Genomic DNA, 23057 nt, shown 5'->3' on the forward strand with positions numbered 1-23057 from the left:
TCTGAAACCTGATACATATATTTATATTAACTTTTGATACATCTTCCTTAATTTGCATATAAATTGTAAATGTAATCTCCAGATGCCTTTTTTTCAAGGAAAATATTTCAACCTGGCTCGAAAACAATTGTAACCAAGTAATAACATAGTAATAACACAATATTGTGGGGATAATGCCCACATCCGACTCCACCCACAGAAATGCCCCTACGAAGTAACTGGACTCTCCAGCAGTTTAATAAAAATTTGAAAACCCCCGACTGTTCACTTGTAATCATAAGATTAATGATCTGCATCTGTGTGTCATGTTCAGGACAGGAATTATTTCATCTGAGTGTCTAAAATGAAATGTTCCCTATTACCAACAGTTACAATCATTATCATAGTTATAATCAATCAATAAATCAGAGAACTTTGTTTTGAAAAATCTTTAACAGGAGCTAACCGGTCACAGGAGCTGCCCCTGGTGATTGTGATCTCATCCATCCATTATCTGCACCACTTATCCTCAGTAGGGTCGCGAGGGTGCTAGAGGCCATCTAAGCTATCTTCGGGCAGTGGGCAGGGGACACCCTGAACTGGTTGCCAGTCAGTCGCAGGGCACACAGGGACAGAAAATTCGCTCGCTCATTCACACCTAGGGACAATTTGGACCGGCCAATTAACCCGACATGCATGTTTTTGGGATGTGGGAGGAAACCGGAGTGCTCGGAGGAAACGCACGCAAGCACGGGGAGAACATGCAAACTCCACACAGGAGGTTTGATCTCACGACCTCAGAACTGTGCCGCACACGCGCTAACCACTGCGCCGCCGTGCTGTGATTGTGATCTCATCATACTTTTTTTTTGCTCTTTTCTTGCTCTTCACCAGCCCTTTTGCTGCACACGCCCATACCCCTTGAGGCCCCAAAAGAAAGAGAGCGCACAGGCCTGCATCAAGATGGCCAACCCGAGTCTCCATGCTTGGAGTCCGTTCAAACCAGAATCTCAAGGCTGCAAGAGCCTGGGGTTCGAAAGGTCCCTGTCGTCTGGATGAGGACACCCGCCGTGAAGTTCACCGTCAAAAAAGGGACCGGGCTTTTTTCCATCCCCCTGTGAGGTCATGTGTGGTTATTGCTAGTAAAGTGTGTATTATGAACACAATTTGCTATGCCCTACTTAAGGAGCTAATTGACATATTCTCTTTAATCTGAAAGGTTCCTGACCTGGACAATAACTACAAGTTTGGATCCTAAACTGGTGTGATAACTGGTTTTATTACAAAGCATTTACAATTTTATCCATAATGTCCTTCTGGAAAAAAAAAAAAAAAAAAACACTGTGAAATAAAAGTATGTAGAAAATGAAAAATATACATCTTGTATTGAATGCGATTGCTAGTACCATGCAATCTTTCAAGGCACCCCAATCAAAACAATTTTGGTGGCGATGGTCTCCCCATTCTTATTCCTCCTTTCGTTTATACACAGTCTTACATCTCCAACGTGAACCCAGCCGTTTATTCCTCTATAACTTCGATGTTTATGTTCTCTTTCTTGCTTTTGTGTCCTGGAAGTTTGAGATTCCCCTCTGTTACAAAAATCTCTGCTTGTTCCTCTTCAGAGTCGGAAGAAGTATCATCCACGCTCTCCTCCGATTCATCATCGGATCCACTCAACTCAACTAAAGCGATGTCCTAAAAAAAAACAAAGGAACATTTCCAATGCAAAGATTAAACTTATCTTGATTTTTTCATAGTTTTCTAAGAAAATGCGTATGCTGTAATTTGCTATTAACTAGCGTATTAAACTAAAAACGATTCTTGTGATTTTGCAGCGCTGAATATTGTATTTTTTCGCTAAGGGTCCAAGGCTTGCAAGGGTGCTAAAGGGAGAAGCAAAAAGACGTTTAACATGGAAACCAAGCTTGGGATTTAAAACAATTATAAAGGAGGCACATGCATCGCTACCCTTGATATATTGCATGGTAAATGAAATGACATGATTATTTTGAATGTAATCCAATCATATCCCGTGCATTTTAAACGCAAGTACCGTATTTTCCGCACTATAGGGCGCACCTAAAAGCCTTTATTTTTTTCAAAAGCTGACCATGCGCCTTATAATACAGTGCGCGTTATTTATGGATCAACATTAAGTTTTCCAACTAACTTGCAGCCGCCGACTAGATTTTCCCCCGAACGCCAAGCAGTCCGCGGTGTATGCTGGGATATATTTACCGGCGTTTCATTGGCTAACCAATGTGTCAATCATCATTTGAATCGATCACTATTGGCTAAAGTTATTCGGAGGTCAAGGGGCGGATCCTTTTTATCATTTACAGGCTGCCATTGGCTTAAACAGCAAAACAAAGGCTGCAATTGGCCGAAAAAGATGTATCAATCATCAGTTAAATCGATCACTATTGGCTAAAGTTATACGGAGGTCAAGAGGCGGATCCTTTTTATCATTTACAGGCTGGCATTGGCTTAAACGCCAAAACAAAGCCTGCAATTGGCCGAAAAAGATGAATGCGTATAGCACGTGGCTGACGACACACAGAAAGCATTTTTTTCTATTCTGTATTTGTAATTATTTTATTCTCCTGGATTTACTGCACTCACGGATATAAGAGGACATTGGCTACACATTATTATGAACACGACGACTTCGGTGAGCTACTCCGGGTTTTATATTGTCCCTGTATCTTGTTTCAGACTGAACTCGATGTTTCTGTGATAAGCGGTGCAGATAATGGATGGAATGGAGTGTCTATTTTTAAATTCAACTCAATTCCAAGTGTTTATTGTCATATGCACAGTAAAGTTGCAAGCGAAAAAGAAATAGAAACTAAGGAATGTGTGGCATTTCTTGAATCCCAAGACTTTAACCTTCCAAATGATGGAACGATGCATTTGAGTGACATCGTACGGACACCGCATCCGCACGTGTTCTTGACACGTATTTGCAAGCTTTGGGAATGTTAAGGGGGTAATAAGTTTGACTCAACTATCTGACTGTTTTGTCGACGTTCCCATTGTAGCGCCTTATAATCCGATGCGTTTTGTGTATGTCAAAAATAGGACCAAAAACGATTTTTTTCGGGGTGCACCCTATAACCCGGTGCGCCGTATAGTGCGGAAAATACGGTAGTTCTTTTTTGTTTTCATTTTTTATCTGAAGTACCAGTCATTTATAAGGCATTAGCCACATATCAAATGTGTTTTTATCTCCCGTTATCAAGCAATTTCACTTTGTGATGCCCAACTCCAGAACGGATTAATGTCGTATCCCAGGGATCTACTGTACGTTTTTTCTTTTTTTTTGCTCACCATCTCGATAACCTTTTCGGCTCCATTGACGTCTTCTATGTTGAAATGTCCTGCAGGGGATTCTGCCATTTGCTGCTTCAGCTTTTGGTTTGCCTCTGCTATCTGCGGGAGGAAATTCTGCAGTCGTTGCATCACTGTTCCACAAAAATAAACAAAAAAATATATATTTGTAAATGCAGAAATATTCCATTTAAAATCCAGGGTTGGGGGTTCATCTCACCGCTGCTTGGAGGAACTTTTTCCGTCGTGAGACCAGCTGGTGGTTTTAGGAGAAGCTTCCCAACAAAACCTGAAGTGAAGCAAAAAAGAAAATAAATTTGCAGATCACATTTTACGTGCAGTTGAATTATTCGTAAAGGGGACACGTGCACGTGGTGCCAAACTAAACTACGCAGAACCAACTGATTCTTCTATTGAATCATTTTTAGTATCTTACCATCACCGCCTCCACAAGATAGCAAATCTTGCGAACTGGATTTTACGTGTTTATTCATTGCAGAAAGTAAACGATTGCAAAAAAGTTCCTGTGTTTTGGTTGGAACAACCTCTGGGCTACTTCCGGGTTGGTGATGACGTCATTGAATACGTAATGATTTCGACATCAGTGTTCGGGAGGAATTCGCCAAGAACGAATCACTAAAATAAAATAAATGCGCAATAAGCGTAAATCTGAGGTGTTTATATTTGTTTTGATCCATTGAAGATAATTATTACAAATAAACGCTGTCACGCCTCGGTACGACCAACATACGGGTTACATTCGGGTAAGTATTGACACTACTGCTTAATGTGGATGCTACGACCTCTAGTGTTCGGGAGGAATTTGCTAAGTATCAGAAAAAGAAGGCAGCATCTAGCTGTTGTTTTATTCAAATTGTTTGATGTGGGTAATAATTTAAATTAATAAATGTTTTATAAGCGTAAATCAAAACAGGTATCAATTGATAAAACTGTCTCGAATTCAGCCGATAACTAAAGTAAGACGTCTCACTCTGACAATTGTGGAGTCAAACGCGTGTAACGGAAATAGTGCAGGAAAAAGTGACCCGTTGGATTATTATAGACGATCTTCGACGAGCTCTCTCCCGCAGTTGACGTCGTCGCCTTGCATCTTCTTAGGGATGAAGAATCTTCACGTCGCTATGGTAAAATTCTTCCAAATAATAAGAAAACTTATATAAATTAATATAAAAACACCTATGTTATCTGTACGTAAATGACTGATATGATACACGCGGTTTCTGCTTTTCATTCGAACAGGAGAAGGCTCCGAAGATGTGTCAATTTTAGTCTGCTACTATAGCATGATGCTAACCAAAATGATGCTAACTTTTCTTCGTTTTTGAGGCTTCTCCAAAAATAAAGTATTTTTTAAGATAAGGCGTGTTCTCCAGCCCCAAACGTGACAAATATAGCAAGTACAAATGTTCACGTCGTTCCCTAAAGGCCATCCTAATAATATGTGGAGTAAGTGTTTGCAGAAAGGGAGGCAACTTTTTTTGCGAGCGTTTAAGACGTTTTAGTCATTTCTGTTTTCCTCTTTTCACTCCTTTACTATTTTCTCAGTCTTTTTCCGCCTCGCGCACGACTGACATTCCTTCCATTTTGTATATGGTATTGCCTCCATTTTCGCGTTCAATCGTTCAACAACCACCCACATTAAAGGAATTTCCGCGAAGTATAAACCTCATTTAAATCTGAGATTTTGTCGTGGTGCAAAGCACCTTGGGAATTGAAGTACAGACGAATGACTCTGGCTTACTTGCAAAAAAATCATCATGTTATTTTTACTGAGTTCTCAGAGACGTTTTGGTTTTATTCTCTTAGACTCATTGTGTAAATGCCACATGTGTATCCATCTGTATATAGTAGATGTCAGAGTTGTATTCAATGATAGTGGGGGTCTCCAACCTGCTGCCCCCTAAGACCACCTGAGTATCCCACAGACAAATTTTTAAAATATATCATGGGTCATTGTGATTTTGTAGGAAATTGAATTTCTAACTTGCTGGTCTTTACGGGTTGATTGACAACCTGGTAATAACATAGTACTGATCATTTCCATGTCTAGTAACAAACATATAGCCCCATATACATACAGTTTGTAAACAATCCGGTCAGAGGGACAAGCATGAGCAACGTCATTAAGGAAAACAAGCATAATGGCTTTGGGCGTTGCGGGCATTCTACGTGGGCGAGGTTGTTGGGGCTGTCGTTTGTCGAAAAGTGGTTTTCTTCATCTACCTGAAGGGGTTGAAATTCTGATTTCTAACTTGCATGATGTTTAGGGGTTTACTCATCGTTTTAAAACCTCTAATTAATATAACCTGGTAAAAAACATAGTAATAAAATTGTTACAACATAGTGATAACATGTTACTTTATAGCTGCATAAAAATGCACTAATCAGCAACAATAGAGTAGCTCTCCACTTCAAAAAGGTTGACGAACCCTGATGTATTGTGTATGTTTTGCTAGTCCCGTACAAGCACACTGTAAACAGCGGAACACAGCAATAGGGCCAACCTTTGGAGCAACAGCCAACAGGCATGGTACTTGGTAGAATTGGATGTGTGTCATTAATGAAATCGTCATTTAATTATTGCAAACTTAAAATACTAAAATGGATCAAAAAACTTTTACGGTTGTATTTCAGGCTTTTGGGAGTGTTTTTAGCCAAGTTTTGTGTCAAGGCACTACCACTCAATACCAACAAAATCGACAAATGTCTGCTTTTGTTTACATGCGGCCATAGAGCTGCATGCAGTCATGCACTCCTTAGTGCCTCCCTGGCGCTTTTTCAACATACCACGGATCCAACAATGTCGCTTAAGTAGAATACCCGGTAACGCCAAGCACGGCAATTTATGCTTCTTTTCCTTAAAGTCCCCGTGTCCGGATTGCTCACAAACGATATGTACTGTATATGGGGTTATTGGTTTGTTACTAGACATGGAAATGTTTATTTCGGATTGTTCCAAAACGCAGCCAGGAAACGGAATGCCAGTCTTCGATTGTTTTTTATTGGTGCTCTTAAAGTACAACTGCAGAACTAATTCATAGAAAAAAATCTGCTTTCCACTGAAGAGGCATAAATCAAAACATCCTATAGCGGGGAACACTATTCCTTTCTTTCAGCCACCAACATCCACCTAATTAGTATTTTTTTTCTTAACAGGTTATTTCTCCAACCCACTGAAATGGATGCCTCACCAGTCTCATTTTAGAACCCTTTCTCAGATGAGAAGGTCAGGGATGAGAACACCTCATCATGAGCATTCAGAGTCTCGGCGGAGCCATCGGAGACTCCTTGGGCTCTAGCCTGGCAGTACACGGCGCAATACGGAGTCCGCTGTCCCTGAAATCCGCCGGCCGGATCACTTCACTCCTCCAAACAATGGTCCCCACCGGCTACACCAAGCTCCAAGAAGAGCGCCTGGTGATGGCTGACGTGTGCCCCAAACCCGAGAACGGATACCGGCAAGAGACGCCACACCTGGAAGGCCGCCGGCTGACGGAGCGCCCTTCCCGCTCCTCCGTCACTCTGTCGGACTCCGGGGACGGAAGTTACTCGGAACTGGAGCCCATGATGGCGGAGATGAGGTCGTCCGGGGACGAGGAGGAGGAGGAAGAAGCGCAACCCGTTGCTCACATTCTCCCCAAAGAGTCGCCTCTGGCTATGGCCTTGCAGATTCTTGTTCCTTTTCTGCTGGCCGGTTTTGGAACGGTATCAGCCGGGATGGTGTTGGATGTGGTGCAGGTAATGAAACTCATGAATACATTCACAAGTTGTCACCCAGGATACAATATGAATCGGTTCTGAGGTGGAGATCGCAAAGTGAAATTCCCAAATAGTGGGGGATAGACGGCTTTTGTGATCAGCTCTGAACAGCTGGCCCCCCAAATAAAATCATTCAAATAACACAATAGTATATAGTAAGTACTGCTTACGTGTAATACATTTGTATCTGGTCAAATAATATTATAAATAAAAATAAATAGCGGAATTTTAATTTACCGCTGGTGTCATGTGACTTGAGTTGGTTGATTGTAGTAGCGGGTGGATGCAGGAAAGGGAAGCGACAGCGACGGGGGATAAGAAATGAAACTGATTTTGACCCCTTCAATTTTCCGGCAAGCTGTCGGACTGTTGTGTCTGTAAGGTGTCAACAGTCACAGAAATATTTCGTGCTGCATATCATTGAAAAGCCTAAACTCTTGAGATTCAAGATTTGATGACCATTTTAAATTGTACTCATCACAGAAACATCACAATAAGTCTGAAAAAAGAAACCCAAAAACTATACAGCTTACCTAAATGTCCCCAAGTAAGTCAGCTGAGGAGTTGGTATTCCGCAAAAATTGAGTCATTCCATCCAGGACAGTCCAGTGAATCCAACTGTGTAAAATATTTACTCCAAAACTCACGATAATGCAGACAGTTAAGAAGAATCTGGCTAAAAGCATTTCTGCATCCTTGGACATTCATTGTTGTAATCCGTTCGTTTTGCCACATAATTTCCGTTTGAAAATAAACAGCCTCGTAAACTTATTTTCAATACGGCCTCTGAACTTTTTATTGACACCAATCCACAGCCTGCATTAGCCAATAAGGGCTTGTTTGACAAAAGGGAGACGCCTCCCTTAACGCTGAATATCTACAGCCAGTAGTAACCGATTTAAATGATGGACCCATTGGTTATCCAAAAAAATCCTGAACAATATGTTGCGCAGATATTCCCTGTGTATTTAAATTAGACCCCCAAATCAAAGTTTGCAACGCCACTTGTGATTGATTTTACGCACCATTATGCGCAAGGTAGCTCAATCATTGATTGACTTTTGGAAAGAGAAGTCAAACATTTACGACTGTTTCAAAATGTCTAAAAAAATTGGCCACAATAAAATACACAGTTGCAAAACTTTTATTGCTATAAATTGGTCGTCTCCAAATGGCCACCTTTGGAAACGCCTAGACCTACCATCAAAAAAATGTGTAAAATAAAATGATTATTTTTTTCGGATCGTTTTCCAATTTGACAAGGTCCCAGGTAAGGTTTTAAGCTACTGTCTCACTTAATTTCCAGTTAAGATGCCCATTCTACACTCATCTGCTGGCATTCGATTGCAAAAAAAATTCAGGCGTTGATAAAAACCTTCTCTTTCTGTGTGTTCCAACTCAGATCACTCAGTGATTATATTAGTTTGGGACAAAACTTCTGTGTCTTACCTTTCAAAAGAAACCAAAACCGTCCGTTTTCTCCAAACGGCGTTCAATTTACATTGGGTACATCTTGGATAGGCATTTGAAGCAAATTTTACAGGAACGTTAAGGGGTAAAACTTCCACTTGCAAGGACTGTAATGACCTTGAAAGAGGGGTCCCCGTCATGGTGCCCGCAGGCACCAGGTAGCCCCCAAGAACACTTACAGTAAGTAACCTGCGAACCGGTTCTGAAAATGCTTTAACAATGATGGGTATTTGTGATTTAATAGGAAATTCTTAATTTATAAATGGTATGGTTTTTTAGTGGTTGACTTAGTCTATTTTAAACCTACTCCTAATAATTACAACCTGGTAAGAGCATGATGATAACTTCGTATTAACTTGATAAGTTATTTTTCGCAATGCATATCAAATTGTTAGCCTTTCGCGTTAGTCCGTTACAAAGAGTATCTTTCGGCTTCAAAAAGGTTGGTGACCCCTGCCTCAGAATTTTTCCTTTCTCTTATCATCTCTTCATCGTCGACTAGTTACAACCATGAAACCTATTGAGGATAGCCATCCGCGTGCCTTCTTTGTATTTTTTCATATTTAGAATCTTCTTTTTAAGTTATCAAGTTTTTCCTTCCTCCTTTAGAATCACTGCAAGTTTTGTGACTGAAAGCGAATAATTACAGTACAAAAAAAATACAAGATTGCGTGCAAAGTCTTTACCTAGAAAAGAGAGGGAAAAGCATTTTGTGTGAGAGCATTGTTGAGAGTTTAGCCTAAAGCATATCACTATCTTCATGTTGCAATGACGTAAACCAATAGCAGACGGGCATCATATGACGACGACGAATGCCAGAGAGGCATTTTAGAGTCAGAACTTATCAAACACACTAACAATTATTGCACACCGTAAAGTGAAAATGTTATATTGCGAGGTCGCCATATCCTGGGGTTCTGCAGAGCCCTACAAGGAAGTTGTGCGCAATTTATTTTATTCTCTTTTGTTAATGCAATGCCAGCACCATTCCTTTTTAACTACTGTCATTGAAGTTGCCCAGCAGGTCCGATTGCTAATAACACCTTTCCCTCTCACTTACATAATTTGTGAAGTTTTTATTTATGTTTGCTCAACCTCTCCATTTGACATATGTCTCTTGGAATAAAAACCTTGTAGACAAGTCAAATATAATCCGTTTAAATTTTTGTCTCATCCATGCAGCACTGGGAGGCGTTCCAGTACATTACAGAAATCTTCATCCTGGTTCCGGCTCTGCTTGGTCTCAAGGGGAACCTGGAGATGACGCTAGCTTCACGTCTCTCTACAGCGGTTAGACAAATGTCGCGTATATGCCCAAAAAGATCCTAAAAATGTGTTTAAACGAGCGATCTACAGAATTTTCTGCAGGGGGGGGGGGGTGTTTGTGCACAACATGGCTGCTTATTATTATTTTTTGCACTCAGGAAGGAAAGAGGTGGGAGGTCAAAAACAGGTTATGTTTTCATGCTAACACTACAGCGCTAATTGACTATATATGAGCCATTTTAGTTTGGAAACTTGTACTTTAAGTGTGGCACAGAGTCCATAGGTCTTCATGTTTTTTAGCATGTAAATATTAGTCAAAGTCCGGGTAGTGGCTAACATGAAAGAGCTAACTTTTTACAGTTGAGCCATTTTAGTTCGAAAACATGTACTTTATGTGTGGCACCGAGTCCGTTTGTCTCCATTTTTGTTAGTGTGTAAATATTAGCCGAAGTTCGGCTAGTGGCTATTACTACTTAGCTCACTTATTACAGTTGAGCCGTTTTAATTCATAAATACATCCTTCGTGTGTGTGTCACTTTTCAGCCTCAATTTTTTTATCTTAGGGCATTCTTAGTCCAAATAATTCGAATTGAAGCAGGAAAGGATTGGATCATGTGTCTTAGTTTTGCAAGCTACATGCACAAGATGGTGACAGTATGCGAAATACTAAGACAGTTTGTCAGAGTGTGTTCATGCCTCAACTTGGATGTGCTATTTGGTTGAACACATATTTACTCTGCTGGAGGAACCATTGACATTACATTTTAGTTCTGTCTTTGGTTTCATTTATTAGTAAGGATGAACCCAAATGAAAATATGGGACCAAAACTGAAAAATGGGTAGACATTGGCAGAAATATCAAACCACTTAGGAGAAAAAGGTCACTGACTTTTGTGTTGTACTCCCAAAATAGGTCAACGTGGGGAAGATGGACTCGCCAATCGAAAAGTGGAACTTGATTATCGGCAACCTGGCGCTTAAGCAGGTAATTTGTTTGAAGATACAAAAAATTTAATATTTTTGTACTTATGCAGTAAGTTGTAAAGACATGATTTAAGAGGATGAACCCATGTTGATGTTGACACCTCTGTTAATCATAAACAGGATCTGTTAAACTCTTTAGCCCACAAAACAAACAAATTGGGGTTCAGATAGAAATAATCCGCTTCTGGGGTTCATGTTACTTCTCAAATTTCTGTCACGAAAACAAATGAAAACAATTGGATTGTTCTTTTTAAAAGAGACACACATATGGATCATTTTGACAGTTTAAGGCACAACATTTTCTTTCTTTTTTATCCCAAATAATCTCATCAACTATTTATTACAACCATAAAAATGGACATTTTGTATTAAATAAATGTTGTCTTTTTGTTTTTAACATATTCAAATGTTTTTTTAGAATTATTTTGTGAACAAAAATTGCTAAAATTGAGGATAAATAACAATTGGGTCTTTTTTTTTGCTTTTTATTTATGTATCTCTTAATTAAAAATTGATGCAAAATTTGTTCCACTCAACCGTAAAAAATAGCCATTTTTTGCTTTTCTTTTTTAAAAGACCAATTTTTCAGGGTTGGCTCAAAAGTATTGATAATAAAAAAGAAAAAAACTATGAAAAATAATTATGGAATTTATTTGGCCAACCAGAATTCCTTGTTTCTTTTAAAAATGATGATGATGATGATGATGATGATTGCTATTTGTGCAGCCTTGTAAATGTTTTCTTTGAAACAAGACCCCAAAAAATGGCTGTTTTTTTTAGTTAATTTATTATTATTATTTTTTTACAATTTTTTTGGGGGTATTTTCTATATTTTCAAGCAACCTTAAACAATTGGTTTTGTAAAGATGAAAGCCAATCACAACAGATTTTTTTTTTTTTTAATATGAAAATTTTGCTTTTGTCAAAACACCTGATTTTAAAATATGTTGTTTATTTTGAAACAACCTTAACCCAGAAGTAGATATGTTCTATTTTGAAGTGTTTTTCCTACTTGCATCTTTTTTGCCTGCTGTTGTAAAAACAACTTTCCTGTTGTTTTCTCGTCTGGGTTTTGTTCAGGTCCAGGCAACTGTGGTGGGATTCCTGGCGGCGGTGGCGGCCGTGGTTCTGGGCTGGATCCCCGAGGGCAAATTCCAGATGAGCCACGCCGTGCTGTTGTGCTCCAGCAGCGTTGCCACCGCCTTCATCGCCTCCTTATTGCAAGGTAAGAAAAAGAAAATGAAAAATTATTTACGTTTGTTTTCACGGTTCCTTTTTGGGCTATTTTAAGGATTTATCATGGTGGGTGTGATCGTGGGCTCAAAGAAGACTGGCATCAATCCGGATAACGTGGCCACGCCCATCGCCGCTAGTTTCGGCGACCTCATCACCTTGGCCATCTTGGCTTGGATCAGCCAGGGACTCTACAAGTGCCTTGGTATGCTTTTTAAAAAAACAAATACAGATTTTCAGAACTATAATGCGCGCCGGATCAAAGGTGCACCCCCAAAAAATATCCGTATGTGATATATTATTTATATATGGCGCATGCAATTAAACCTACACTTAGTGCTAGGGTTGCATAATAAATCAATACAATTAAAAGAAATTATAATTCACCATTAAAAGTCGTTTTGCCCCCTAGGGAGAGATAGCAGTATTTATAGTAAATGTCAACGAGCCACCAGCTGTTTAATTTGTAGCCAATTTTGTGGCCTGTTCGATTGAATCTTTTTTAGAAATATTTTTCCTTTTCATTGTTTTGTTTTTGAAATCATATTTTCCTGTTTTCAGAATATACCAGTACTTGATTTTGGAGATTTTTTTTATTTTATTTTCTCTGTTTTTAAAATATTTTTCCTGTGTTATCAAATATTTTCTTAATCATGTTTGATTATTTCTAGAAAAGATTTTTCCCCATCATTTACAAAAATAGATATGTTTTTTAATGATATTTTTTCATGGAATGGTTCAATTCCCGCTTCTTGAATCCCCCCTGTTTCTTTATGTATTATTTCTAGTTTTTTAAAATCATCTTTTGTTCTTTTTATGATTTATTTTCTGTTTAATTTGATAATTTGTTTGAAATATTTAAATACCTTTTCAAGTTTTTTTCAAAATTCAATTTTTTTCTATATTTTGCAAAAACATTTCCAGCATTTTACTGATTTTTTTTTGTGGGGGGAAATCCTGTCTCCTCCTAAAACCTCTGCCTTTGAAATATTTTGGTCATTTTTGCTCAATAATTTATTTTCTGATTACTTTTTATTTTTTCCTCAATTTTTAAAAATTCTTATTATTACCTTTTTCTGATTTTTAATATTAGATTGCCCTTATTTTTTTCATTTTGTTTGGAATATTTTTCTTTATGGAATATAATCTGTTTATCAAAATATATTTTTTTCTTTTTATGACAAATATTTTCTGTTTCATTGGATATTATATCTGTTCATTTTTCTTGGAAGAACTGAGAGGAAAAAAATAGAATAAAATATTTAGAAAAACATTTTGTTCAAAAACCCATATATATATATATATATATATATATATATAAGGGCGGCGCGATGGTTAGTGCGTGTGCGGCACAGTTCTGAGGTCATGGGTTCAAATCCAGCTACCAACCTTCCTGTGCGGAGTTTGCATGTTCTCCCCATGCTTGCGTGGGTTTCCCCCGGGCACTCCGGTTTCCTCCCACATTCCAAAAACATGCATGTCAGGTTAATTGGCCGTTCAAATTGTCCCTAGGTGTGAAAGAGTGAGCAAATTGTCTGTCCCTGTGTGCCCTGCGACTGGCTGGCAACCAGTTCAGGGTGTCCCCTGCCCACTGCCCTCAGATGGCTGGGATGGGCTCCAGCACCCCCGCGACCCTACTGAGGATAAGCGGCGCAGATAATGGATATATATATATATATATATATATATATATATATATATATATATATATATATATATATAATGTTTATGTTTATGTTTTTTTTATATATTATAATATTTTGAATAACAAAAAAAGTCATAATCATAACAAAACAATTTTTAAAAAACAGACCAATAAAAAAATCGTGCCAAAACAAAGCCCCTTAAAATGGTCCTAAAATCAAGAGAGTTTTTAGATTTTGCAAGTGAATTTAATAATAAGCTTCCGTAGGAACATAGTGTTCGAAATGTTATGTGGTATAACACTCCATTCTAGCCACTAGAGGGCGATCTGGCTTCTCACTAGAGCGCAACCGCAACTTCAGTTTGCAGAACAGACGCGCTCTCTTCTCCCGGCGCATTCCACATCTTTAATTCAAGTCACACCCAAGCCGGGTGGAGGCAACGCTAAACCCCCTCCTTCCTCAAAATAGCCTCCGAGGCGCAGATGTTCTTTCCAAGAGAAAACAGAAGCTGGATTTATGAAACTGTCCAGCTTCTATATTTCCACAGCCGACAAGTCCATGTTGTTTTTGCTAATAGTTTTATTTATAGAATACTTTTATTGCCTGTGAATGATGCAGTGCTCTTGGGGTGGAGGGTAATGCAGCAGGAGAATGACACAGAAAAATCACAGTGTTGCAACAGTTTCAGCAATAGTCATTTGACAATTGCTTTCATTAAACAATCATCTAGTCTGGTAAAAAAAACTGTAAATGCGCTCCTAGTGGTAGGCAAAGTAACTGCTACCCAACCCCAGTCAAAGTTTTTTTAAGTGGCAGTTGGGAAATAATTCACCACTAGCTTATAACTGAACTGAAACGTGTTCGTTCGAAGAAGACACCGATGGAAGATTAAAGGGTACAGCAAAATTCAGAAGATCACACGTTTTTTCTTGCGTGAGAAAGAATGAAATTCAGCTAGCGACAGAACACGAAAGCTTATTTTAATTCCCTCCAGCAACAACAAAAATGGCCTGTAGGTGGGGTTGGTCAAAGCTCATGTTAAATGGCTAACTTTCGCAACTAGCTTCTAAAAAGGCCAGTAAAAGATTGCATGAGCAGGTTTTATTTACACAGAGCAGGTAGCATTTCTAATAGCGGTTAGCTGCGAGCCATAGCCTTCTGCCAAGTGGCTAGCAAAGGAAAACGTTTTTAAAAAGTAGGAAGATGTCTGAATGACAGGACTCTGCTACCATCACATGCAGGAATAAGCTGCAGTAGCCAAGTGACAATGAAGGACGAATCAAGTTTTTTTTTACAAAGAATAGCTAACATGAACAATAGTAGCAAGTCATAGCCGGCAGCCAATTTGCTAACATCATTGGCTGAAGAAGGAACCGGAGGAAAAATTTGAATATCACGGAACTCGGCCGTGTTCGCTTGCATAACCACCTGTGGTGTGTACTGAAGGAATAAGCAGAAAACAGAGAGCCACAGCTTGCAGCCAAGTGGCTAGCATGAATTGTTAGAAAAGGTAACAGTGAAAGAAGTGGGAGATACCTGAATGATGTGACTTGGTGACATTCAGGGCTCAGCAGCTGCAAGGCGCTCAAAGCACCACTGGTATAAGCTACTTTCACAAAAGGGCTTCCTTACTAGAAAGATGTTTATTTTTTGAATCAAGAGTCTTTGACTTTGTGATTGCGTTTCCAGATCCATACCCGTACGTGTCCTCTCTGGCGTGCGCCTTCTTCATGTGTCTGACGCCGCTTTGGATGGTGGTGTCGTCCAAGCACCCGGCCAGCCGCACTTTGCTCTACTCGGGCTGGGAACCCGTCATCACTGCTATGGTCATCAGCAGGTACTGGACTATAAGTCTCTCAGGAGTATAAGTGGCAGCAGCCAGTAAAAATCATAACTAGAAAGGAAAAAAACACATCTAAGTTGCACCTAGAGTAAAAGTGGCATTTTGGGGGAGTTAAATGTCATCTTGGAAGGCATTAAAAAAAAATATAGACCACGGGATACTAACATTATATCTACGTGCAAGGTAACATATTAATAGTTCAAGTTCATCCATCCACCATTCCATTATCTGCACCGCTTATCCTCAGTAGGGTTGCGGGGGTGCTGAAGCCCATCTCAGCTGTCTTCAGGCGGTGGGCAGGGGACACCCTGAACTGGTTGCCAGCCAGTGGCAGGGCACACAGGGACAGATGATTCACTCGCTCATTCACACCTAGGGACAATTTTGGACCATCCGATTAACCTGACATGCATGTTTTTGGAATGTGGGAGGAAACCGGAGTGCCCGGAGGAAACCCACGCAAGCACAAGGAGAATATGCAAACTCCACACAGGAAGGTTTGATCTCATGACCTCAGAACTGTGCCGCACACACGCTAACCACTGCGCCGCCGTGCTGCCGAGTTCAAGTTTAAGTTTCGTTTATTTGATAAGGGACATGAACTCATGTCACATAGACCATAACATTTTAGCCAAGGCTAATTCTCAATGTCTGTCCCCAGAAGGGCTTTTACGGAAAAAATATATACATGAAATACACTGTTATAATTTCCAATTTAGTTTTTTTAAAACGGGGAAACATAAAAAAAACTATTTCAAATATTTTAAACAATCCACATTTTTGCTGACTAGTCAGAAAATACAAGGTAGCGCTAGTTCTAGCATCCCATTTAGAGGCCCTGGCTGCTAAAGCTAGCAGTCAGGTGCAAAGGCGATTGAAAAAGCTCCAACATTTTTTTTCTTGTACTCAGCATCGGAGGGCTCATCCTGGACAAGACGGTTTCCGACCCCAATCTGGCTGGAATCGTGGTCTACACCCCCGTCATCAATGGTGAGTCACACTTTTTATCTTCTCATCAGTGATCCTTCAGCCCGCCTCCAAGAAAAATACTTTCTTCTCCCCCCACAGTTCACTGTCTGTTGTAGACCAGAAAAAAAAAAACACGTTTAAAGTTAGTCCGTCATTGCCTCTTGCATAGAGTTGATGATATGCAAACATTGGGTTACTTTTAGGGCTTTCCCGTTTCAGGTTTAGGCTTGTGCTGACTCAGGTAAAGGGTTATAGTAATTCAGTGTTTGGGTATACAAACTCATTAGATTTAGGGTTGTTTCTTTTCATGCTTATAGTGACCTAGGTTTTGGGTTACACAGACTCAGGTTTAGGGTTTTTCAGGCTCAGAACTAGGGCTACGCTGACTCAGGATGAGAGCTATGCAGACTCGGGATTTTTCAAACTCAGAGTTAAGATTAGGGTTACGCAGACTAAGGATTAGGATTATGCAGACTCAGGGTCAATGTTTGTGTTTAAAGGAGTCAGGGTTAAGCAGACTCGGGTTTTTCTGTACCAGGTTAAGGGTTATATGGACTTGGGGTTTAGGTTATGCAGACTCAGGGTTATGCAGAATCAGGGTTATGCAGATTTAGGGTTGTGCAGACTCAGGGTCAGGGGTTATGCAGACTCAGGGTCAATGTTAGTGTTAAAAGACTCAGGGTTAAGCAGACTGGTTGTTCTGTTGCAGGTTTAGAGTTATAGAGACTTGGGGTTTGGGTTATGCGGACTCTGTGTTATGCCAACTCAGTGCTAACTGTGCAAGGATGTGACAAAAAAAATCTCACACATTATGAAGAGGCTACACGGATATCTACTTGTATATATGAAATGAAATGTAATGATTCGCATTTATATAGCGCTATTCAAGTCAATGACATCCCAAAGCGCTTTACAATGTGCTCCACATTTCCCAATAGCGGCCTTGCAGCCATGTAAGGCGCTAATCTGCTTATTGGGGGTATTAGGGGTTCAGTGTCTTACCCAAGGACACTTCGACATGTAACACGGACGAGCCGGGATTCGAACTGGGATCCCTTGATCCCAAGACGAGCGCTCTACCTCCTGAGCTACTGCCGCCCCACAATATATAAAATCCAAATAATAATAATAATAATAATAATAATAATAATTTCCTTGTATTGTCATTCTGTGTAACAATGTACACAGAACGAAATGTCGATTGCACCTGACCCGTTGTAGCGAGCCGATGCAGCCGCAGCCAACAGAGGGCGCCGCCGACCACTTTTTAAGTCTTAGGAATGACTCGGCCGGGGCGCGAACCACCGACCTCCCAGTCTCAAAGCGGGCGCCTTACCATCTAGGCTAAATCTATTCTAATGAGGAATATACATGCTTTAGAGTCTATTTTGGCCAAACTTTCCAGTGCCTAACTCATATTAAGAAGAAGTAGAGAGGAGGCATCACATTGTTGTGCTTCAACTTCTGTAAAAATCCAAAGGGATTCAAATGAGTAAGATGAACACTTCAAATCTTTTTCACAAGTTGTGTGGGCTGTTTAAATATTTTAGTGACCAATTACCGGGTCTTTCCGTTTTTTGTTGTACCAGGCATCGGAGGTAACCTGGTGGCCATCCAGTCCAGCCGGATCTCTACCTTCCTGCATTTCCACTGCGCTCCTGGCGAGGTGCCAGATGAGGCCAAGGGCTGCTACTACCCTTGCCGCACCTTTCTGGGCACAGGTGAACGCCAAAAACGTTCAAACTGGGAGGAACGTCATATTATTGTTATACTCATTGTTATTTCCCCCCCTGCAGGAGCCAATCACCGTTCGGCTCAAGTTCTGCTCCTGCTGGTGATCCCTGGACATTTCATCTTCCTGTACACAATTCATCTGATGAAGAGCGGCCACACCACGCTCACGCCCATCTTCATGGCTGTCTACCTGGCTGCAGCCTTGCTGCAGGTGAGTCCATTGAGTGTGTTTCGACAAAATAATTTGTTTGCAAAACCAATTGTAAAAAAAGGGGATTATCTAATATCAGGGTTCGTACGGTTGCTTGAAATCAGAGAAAATGCTTGACTTTTAACGTTGTACTTCAAGGTCGTGAAAACACTTGAATTTTTGGTGAAGTGTTTAAAAATGCTTGAAATTCTTGCCATTGTTTTTCACCAGTCTGACTCCACAGACCACAAAGAATGATAATAAAACAATAAAATCGGCTCTAAAATGACACAGACACGGCAGCTGGCGTTGTCGTCTGTGAAGTGTCATTGCCCTCTACCGGTACACCTTGACCATGCGCGGATTGTTGGAAGGTTGCACAATGTAGGTTAGTCTACTCGCAGGAATTGTTCCTTTCAGTATCTGCTGCCAGATCAAGTATCATATGTACCTTGATGAAGAAAGACGTAAAAAAACAAGATCAACAAAAAGAACTGAAAAGGAAAACATTGACGGAAGAGATATCAGAGCTAAGGGTCTAAAAGAAGACGATGGAATAGGACGTGACACGACTCATTATCTACTGCTAAGCAATGGAGAAAAAGCTAAAGCTTAAAGCAAACTTCCTCGTTTCAAAGTCAAACGGATTTAAAAGAGCAGCAAAAGAAAAACGGAGAATTCTTTAGTCTTATGAAAAAATTAAATGACAGAGACCATGAAGGAACTTTATGATGCATTTTAGAGTCCTTAACAATATGTCCTTTGACGTTACGTTGATGTTCGGTTATGTCAGTGTTTCTCAATTATTTTCGGTCACACCCCCCAGAAAAATAAATCGTCTTGCGCCCCCCCCCCCCCCCAACATCACATGATATTGGTGGGAACAAAACAAAGATTGCTCGATATTGATGGTAACACCATGCCAGATCGACGTCTTATCGCCGTGATTTGGTTGTAATGTCTTTAAGTGACAGCTTCATTGATTTGGTTTTGTGCTCTCCGCTGCCAACATTTTATTATGGCAAGCAAAGCGGTCTTTGCTCGTCTCCCTCCAAGGTTGCAGTGAAATATTACAGAAGGAGCCTTTTGTTTATTTCTTTACTCAGTTTTTCTTCGCCTTTCTCCGCATCCGTGTTAAGTATTCTTTTCATGGGGTCACTTGAGGGCCTGTTACACTTTTTGTGACTTCATACTCTATTCTTATACTCTGTGGTTTATGCACTGAGTGGAGACTAAATGTAAACAAATTACTGTGCCACTGAGAACACCACCGCCCCCTAGAATACTGGAGGTGCAGATGTACTTTATTCTGGGAACATTAAAAAATGTGGTAGTGAGAATTTTCTAAATATTGCATGGAATGCTGAATTGTACACTCCCATTCAATAGTTTGGGTGACCCAGTCAATTGTTTGTTTTCCTTGAAAATGGCACACTTTTATTCATCAGATGAGTTATCCAATGTCTGTGTTCTTTTGCCTTATTAATTTATTCCCTTTTGTTGGCCAGTCTCAGATAAGGCTTTTTCTTCACTAACTGTTATTTAGACCAGTATCTCGGAGTCACCTCTTCACTGTAGATGTGGGCAATAGTGTTATTTGGGTACTATTTATCAATGCTTCTAGTTGAGGACCTGTAAAGCATACATTTCCTAAACTATATAGACCCTAATGTATTTGTCCTCTTGCTTGGTTGTGCAGTAAGGCCTCCCACTCCTCTTTTACTCCGGTTAGAGCCTGTTCGTGCTGTTCTCTGAAGGGAGTAGTACACACCATTATAGGAGATCTTCAGTTTCTTGCATGGAATAGCCTTCATTTCTTAGAAAAAGAATAACCTGTCGAGGTTTACATGAAAATTGAATCACACCCACTAATGTCAAGCTCCAGATACTCAACTAGTTCAAAGAAAGGGCAGTTTTATAGCTTAAAACCAGCTTGACTGTTTTCAGTTGTGCTAACATATTTGATCAGGGGTTTTTCTCGGCATCTATTAGCTTTCTAACGCAATTTGCAAACACAATGTACTATTAGAAAACTAGAGTGTCGGTAGCTGGGAGTGGGGCACTATACACCAATGTAGATATGGCATTTAAAAGAAGACATTTGCACCATGTTAACAATGTATGGGGTGTATTTCTGTTTAGTTTATTGTTGATTGAAAAGACAGTACTTTCCTAGTTTTGTTTAAAAAATAAGGATATATCTAAGCGGCATCTAGGACGTAAGATGCATTTAAATGCTCCCAATTATTTTTTTCATTGACATTTTTTCCCCCTCGGTGCAGGTGGTGCTCCTGCTGTGCATCGCCGACTGGATGGTGCACTCGATGTGGCGCAGCGGCAAAGACCCCGATAGCTTCTCCATCCCTTACCTGACAGCACTGGGAGACCTTCTGGGCACCGCCCTGCTGGCCCTCAGCTTCCACTTCCTCTGGCTCATCGGCGACCAGGACAGCGACGTGGGCGACTAAAGCCTGAGATCCACGTAACTCTGTGCTTCCCTCCCTTTGCACCTTTTTTTATGAATGTTTTTTCCTTTATTTGCACCGGATCACTTGCAAGACGCTATTTTGGATTCGGTGTTGCCGTGGCGACGTTCCATATCTTCTTCCAGACTGGTCAGTGCAATTAGTTATTTTCCCGGACATTCGATGTATCCCCGACGAGCGTCTAGAGATTGACCGATTATTTCCCGTCCATTTTCGAGAAATGTCCAATGCAGTAGGGCATGTTTGTATAACGTGTTTTATAAATAAATTCATTTACTATAAAAATGTATTGTTTTTTTCCTCCTGATCCTATGGTTGCTTGTCTCAAAACATTGCGAAAACGGGATGATATTCATTGTAGCATACGAAAAGACAATGATCGCACAACATGACGCCAAAACGGTATGTCAGAAAAAAGGGATAAGCTTATAGTAGCGTGCTAAACAATGAAGCAATCCTCAGAAAATATGTTGTTGTATCTGTTGAATAACACCTATATAGTCATGTAAGAAAAGAAAGGACCCAAAAGGGTTAGAATGAGAGGGTTACAGTTAGGGCTAGGATCCACATCTTGTAAGGTGCAAAAAAAGGGCATAAGGTGCACAAAACGCCCGAATAACAGTATGATAGAAGACGGCTTCCTAATAGGTTTTTAAAGCAATCTAAGGTTTTCGGTGAGGGTTTCAAACGTGCGTTTCTGCTTTATATGAGGGTTTTTGAGTGTTGTTAGGGGTTCGAAGTAGGGTTTGGGCTACATATTATGGTTAGAGCCAGGGAAGGGTTACAACGAGGGGTATATTTGGGATTATGTTAGGCGTAGGGTTTTAAACGAGAGTTTGAATTTGATAACAGACGCGAGATCGTTGAATTTGTTTGTAAGTTGCTTCAGTGATATATTTGGTATGTTTAAGGTTTGTATAAGTAACCTGTATTTTTTTGTACTGAAAAATAAACGTTGGGCTTCAAGAGTTAGGTGACTTCCTCCTCCGTGGTAGAAAGCGAACGACAAAAAGCGATCCAACCATTTTCTCAACCGCATCAAGCTTTCTTATTCCTCTTTCATTTCAAAGGAAATGACTTGCCTCTTCTTTATACTTCACACCAACCATATTGAATGGATGCACGAGATATTCAACAATTAAAAACGTCAAAAGTTCTTAGCAAGCTAAAGAAACAGTATTGAATATTTACACACAAACTAGGAAGAGTAATACTGGGTAACCTCTCACAGCGCCACCACACGCCAGTAGCAGCGGAAAGAAGCACTACAGTACTCGGACAAAGGGGCACACAATACAAAATCTAACTTACAGGAATGTCCGGATATTTTTCGACATCCCGAAAAAAATGATCTCATCTACCGTTTAGCGTGAGTCGAATGGTTGTAAGTAGGGAAGCGTCTGTATATGGTTTTTAATTTAGAGTCTAGGCTTCATTTTAGGGTTTTAAAGCCTAACTGTAGGTCTAAATAATATTTCAAACTAGTTTTTGATTGTTATTAGTGTTGTAAAGCTTTTGTAACTAGAGTTGGGATTCCATGTTACGATCACAGCTAAGCATTAAGGATTTCAGAGTGGGGCTTTCATATTCTATTCATATTTTTTAGTTCTGGTTGGCTCAACTCAGAATTGAACCCACAACACTGAGAATAGAAGACGAGAACATAACTCGGTAAGCTAGAACGACACATTTGGATAATGTTTGTTTTGTTTTTTCGGGGTCAACAATCATTTCACAAATCGTAAAAAGTCTTTCAATTGTGAACAGGCATAAAAAGGATTCAGAGAGAACAAATCCATGAAAGACAGCAAATCTTTTTATTCAAAACAGCACTAAACCAACCACAGTATCGAAACAATATGTTTCACAACCACAATCACTTTTCCGTCTCATTTGATGCCCCAATTTACAAGAAACTCCTAACCAGATCAAATACTGGAAATACAAAACATTTCCTTTGTGCATAAATAGCAAAATAAAGGCATCGACTCTGTAGAAAACATCTTTCGTGACAATTCTTCCCGTGACATACCCTAAAAATGGGAACAGCAACGATGGTTTTGTTTTTAATCCATGCAATGACGTTTAGTTTGTATAGCATAAAATTGTTATTGTAAGGAATACGTATCCATTTCCAATATCCA

General features: G+C 39.9%; 2 protein-coding genes across 2 annotated transcripts; one reads left to right on the forward strand and one right to left on the reverse strand.

Annotated features, from left to right (window-relative positions):
- Positions 1–1280: 1280 nt before the first annotated feature.
- Positions 1281–4041, reverse strand: nopchap1 (NOP protein chaperone 1). Its single transcript, XM_088347797.1, has 4 exons — positions 3749–4041; positions 3533–3601; positions 3313–3446; positions 1281–1677 (listed from the first exon to the last, which is right to left on the reverse strand). The coding sequence occupies exons 1-4, from the start codon at positions 3804–3806 to the stop codon at positions 1501–1503; spliced, it is 438 nt and encodes a 145-aa protein (XP_088203923.1). The 5' UTR covers positions 3807–4041; the 3' UTR covers positions 1281–1500.
- Positions 4042–4355: 314 nt separating this feature from the next.
- On the forward strand, positions 4356–21198 carry slc41a2b (solute carrier family 41 member 2b). The gene is made up of 11 exons (XM_088347646.1): positions 4356–4457; positions 6490–7071; positions 9745–9852; positions 10742–10813; positions 11893–12037; positions 12104–12250; positions 15381–15528; positions 16445–16524; positions 18093–18224; positions 18300–18448; positions 20710–21198. The coding sequence occupies exons 2-11, from the start codon at positions 6583–6585 to the stop codon at positions 20893–20895; spliced, it is 1656 nt and encodes a 551-aa protein (XP_088203772.1). The 5' UTR covers positions 4356–4457; positions 6490–6582; the 3' UTR covers positions 20896–21198.
- The last annotated feature ends 1859 nt before the right edge of the window (positions 21199–23057 follow it).

This window comes from Urocampus carinirostris, chromosome 11 (assembly GCF_059441175.1).
Source record: "Urocampus carinirostris isolate Australia breed hairy pipefish chromosome 11, RoL_Ucar_1.0, whole genome shotgun sequence".
Taxonomy (NCBI): domain Eukaryota; kingdom Metazoa; phylum Chordata; class Actinopteri; order Syngnathiformes; family Syngnathidae; genus Urocampus; species Urocampus carinirostris.

What these genes read in the sequence shown, in the direction of transcription:
- slc41a2b (XM_088347646.1), top strand. Translation starts at nt 6,583, where the DNA reads ATGAGCATTCAGAGTCTCGGCGGAGCCATCGGAGACTCCTTGGGCTCT. An exon ending in TGGTGTTGGATGTGGTGCAG is followed by an intron (nt 7,072 to 9,744) that starts GTAATGAAACTC and finishes TCATCCATGCAG; the next exon opens with CACTGGGAGGCGTTCCAGTA. An exon ending in GGGACTCTACAAGTGCCTTG is followed by an intron (nt 12,251 to 15,380) that starts GTATGCTTTTTA and finishes TTGCGTTTCCAG; the next exon opens with ATCCATACCCGTACGTGTCC.
- nopchap1 (XM_088347797.1), bottom strand. Translation starts at nt 3,806, where the DNA reads ATGAATAAACACGTAAAATCCAGTTCGCAAGATTTGCTATCTTGTGGA. An exon ending in AAAAGTTCCTCCAAGCAGCG is followed by an intron (nt 3,447 to 3,532) that starts GTGAGATGAACC and finishes TTTGTGGAACAG; the next exon opens with TGATGCAACGACTGCAGAAT. An exon ending in CCGAAAAGGTTATCGAGATG is followed by an intron (nt 1,678 to 3,312) that starts GTGAGCAAAAAA and finishes GTTTTTTTTTAG; the next exon opens with GACATCGCTTTAGTTGAGTT.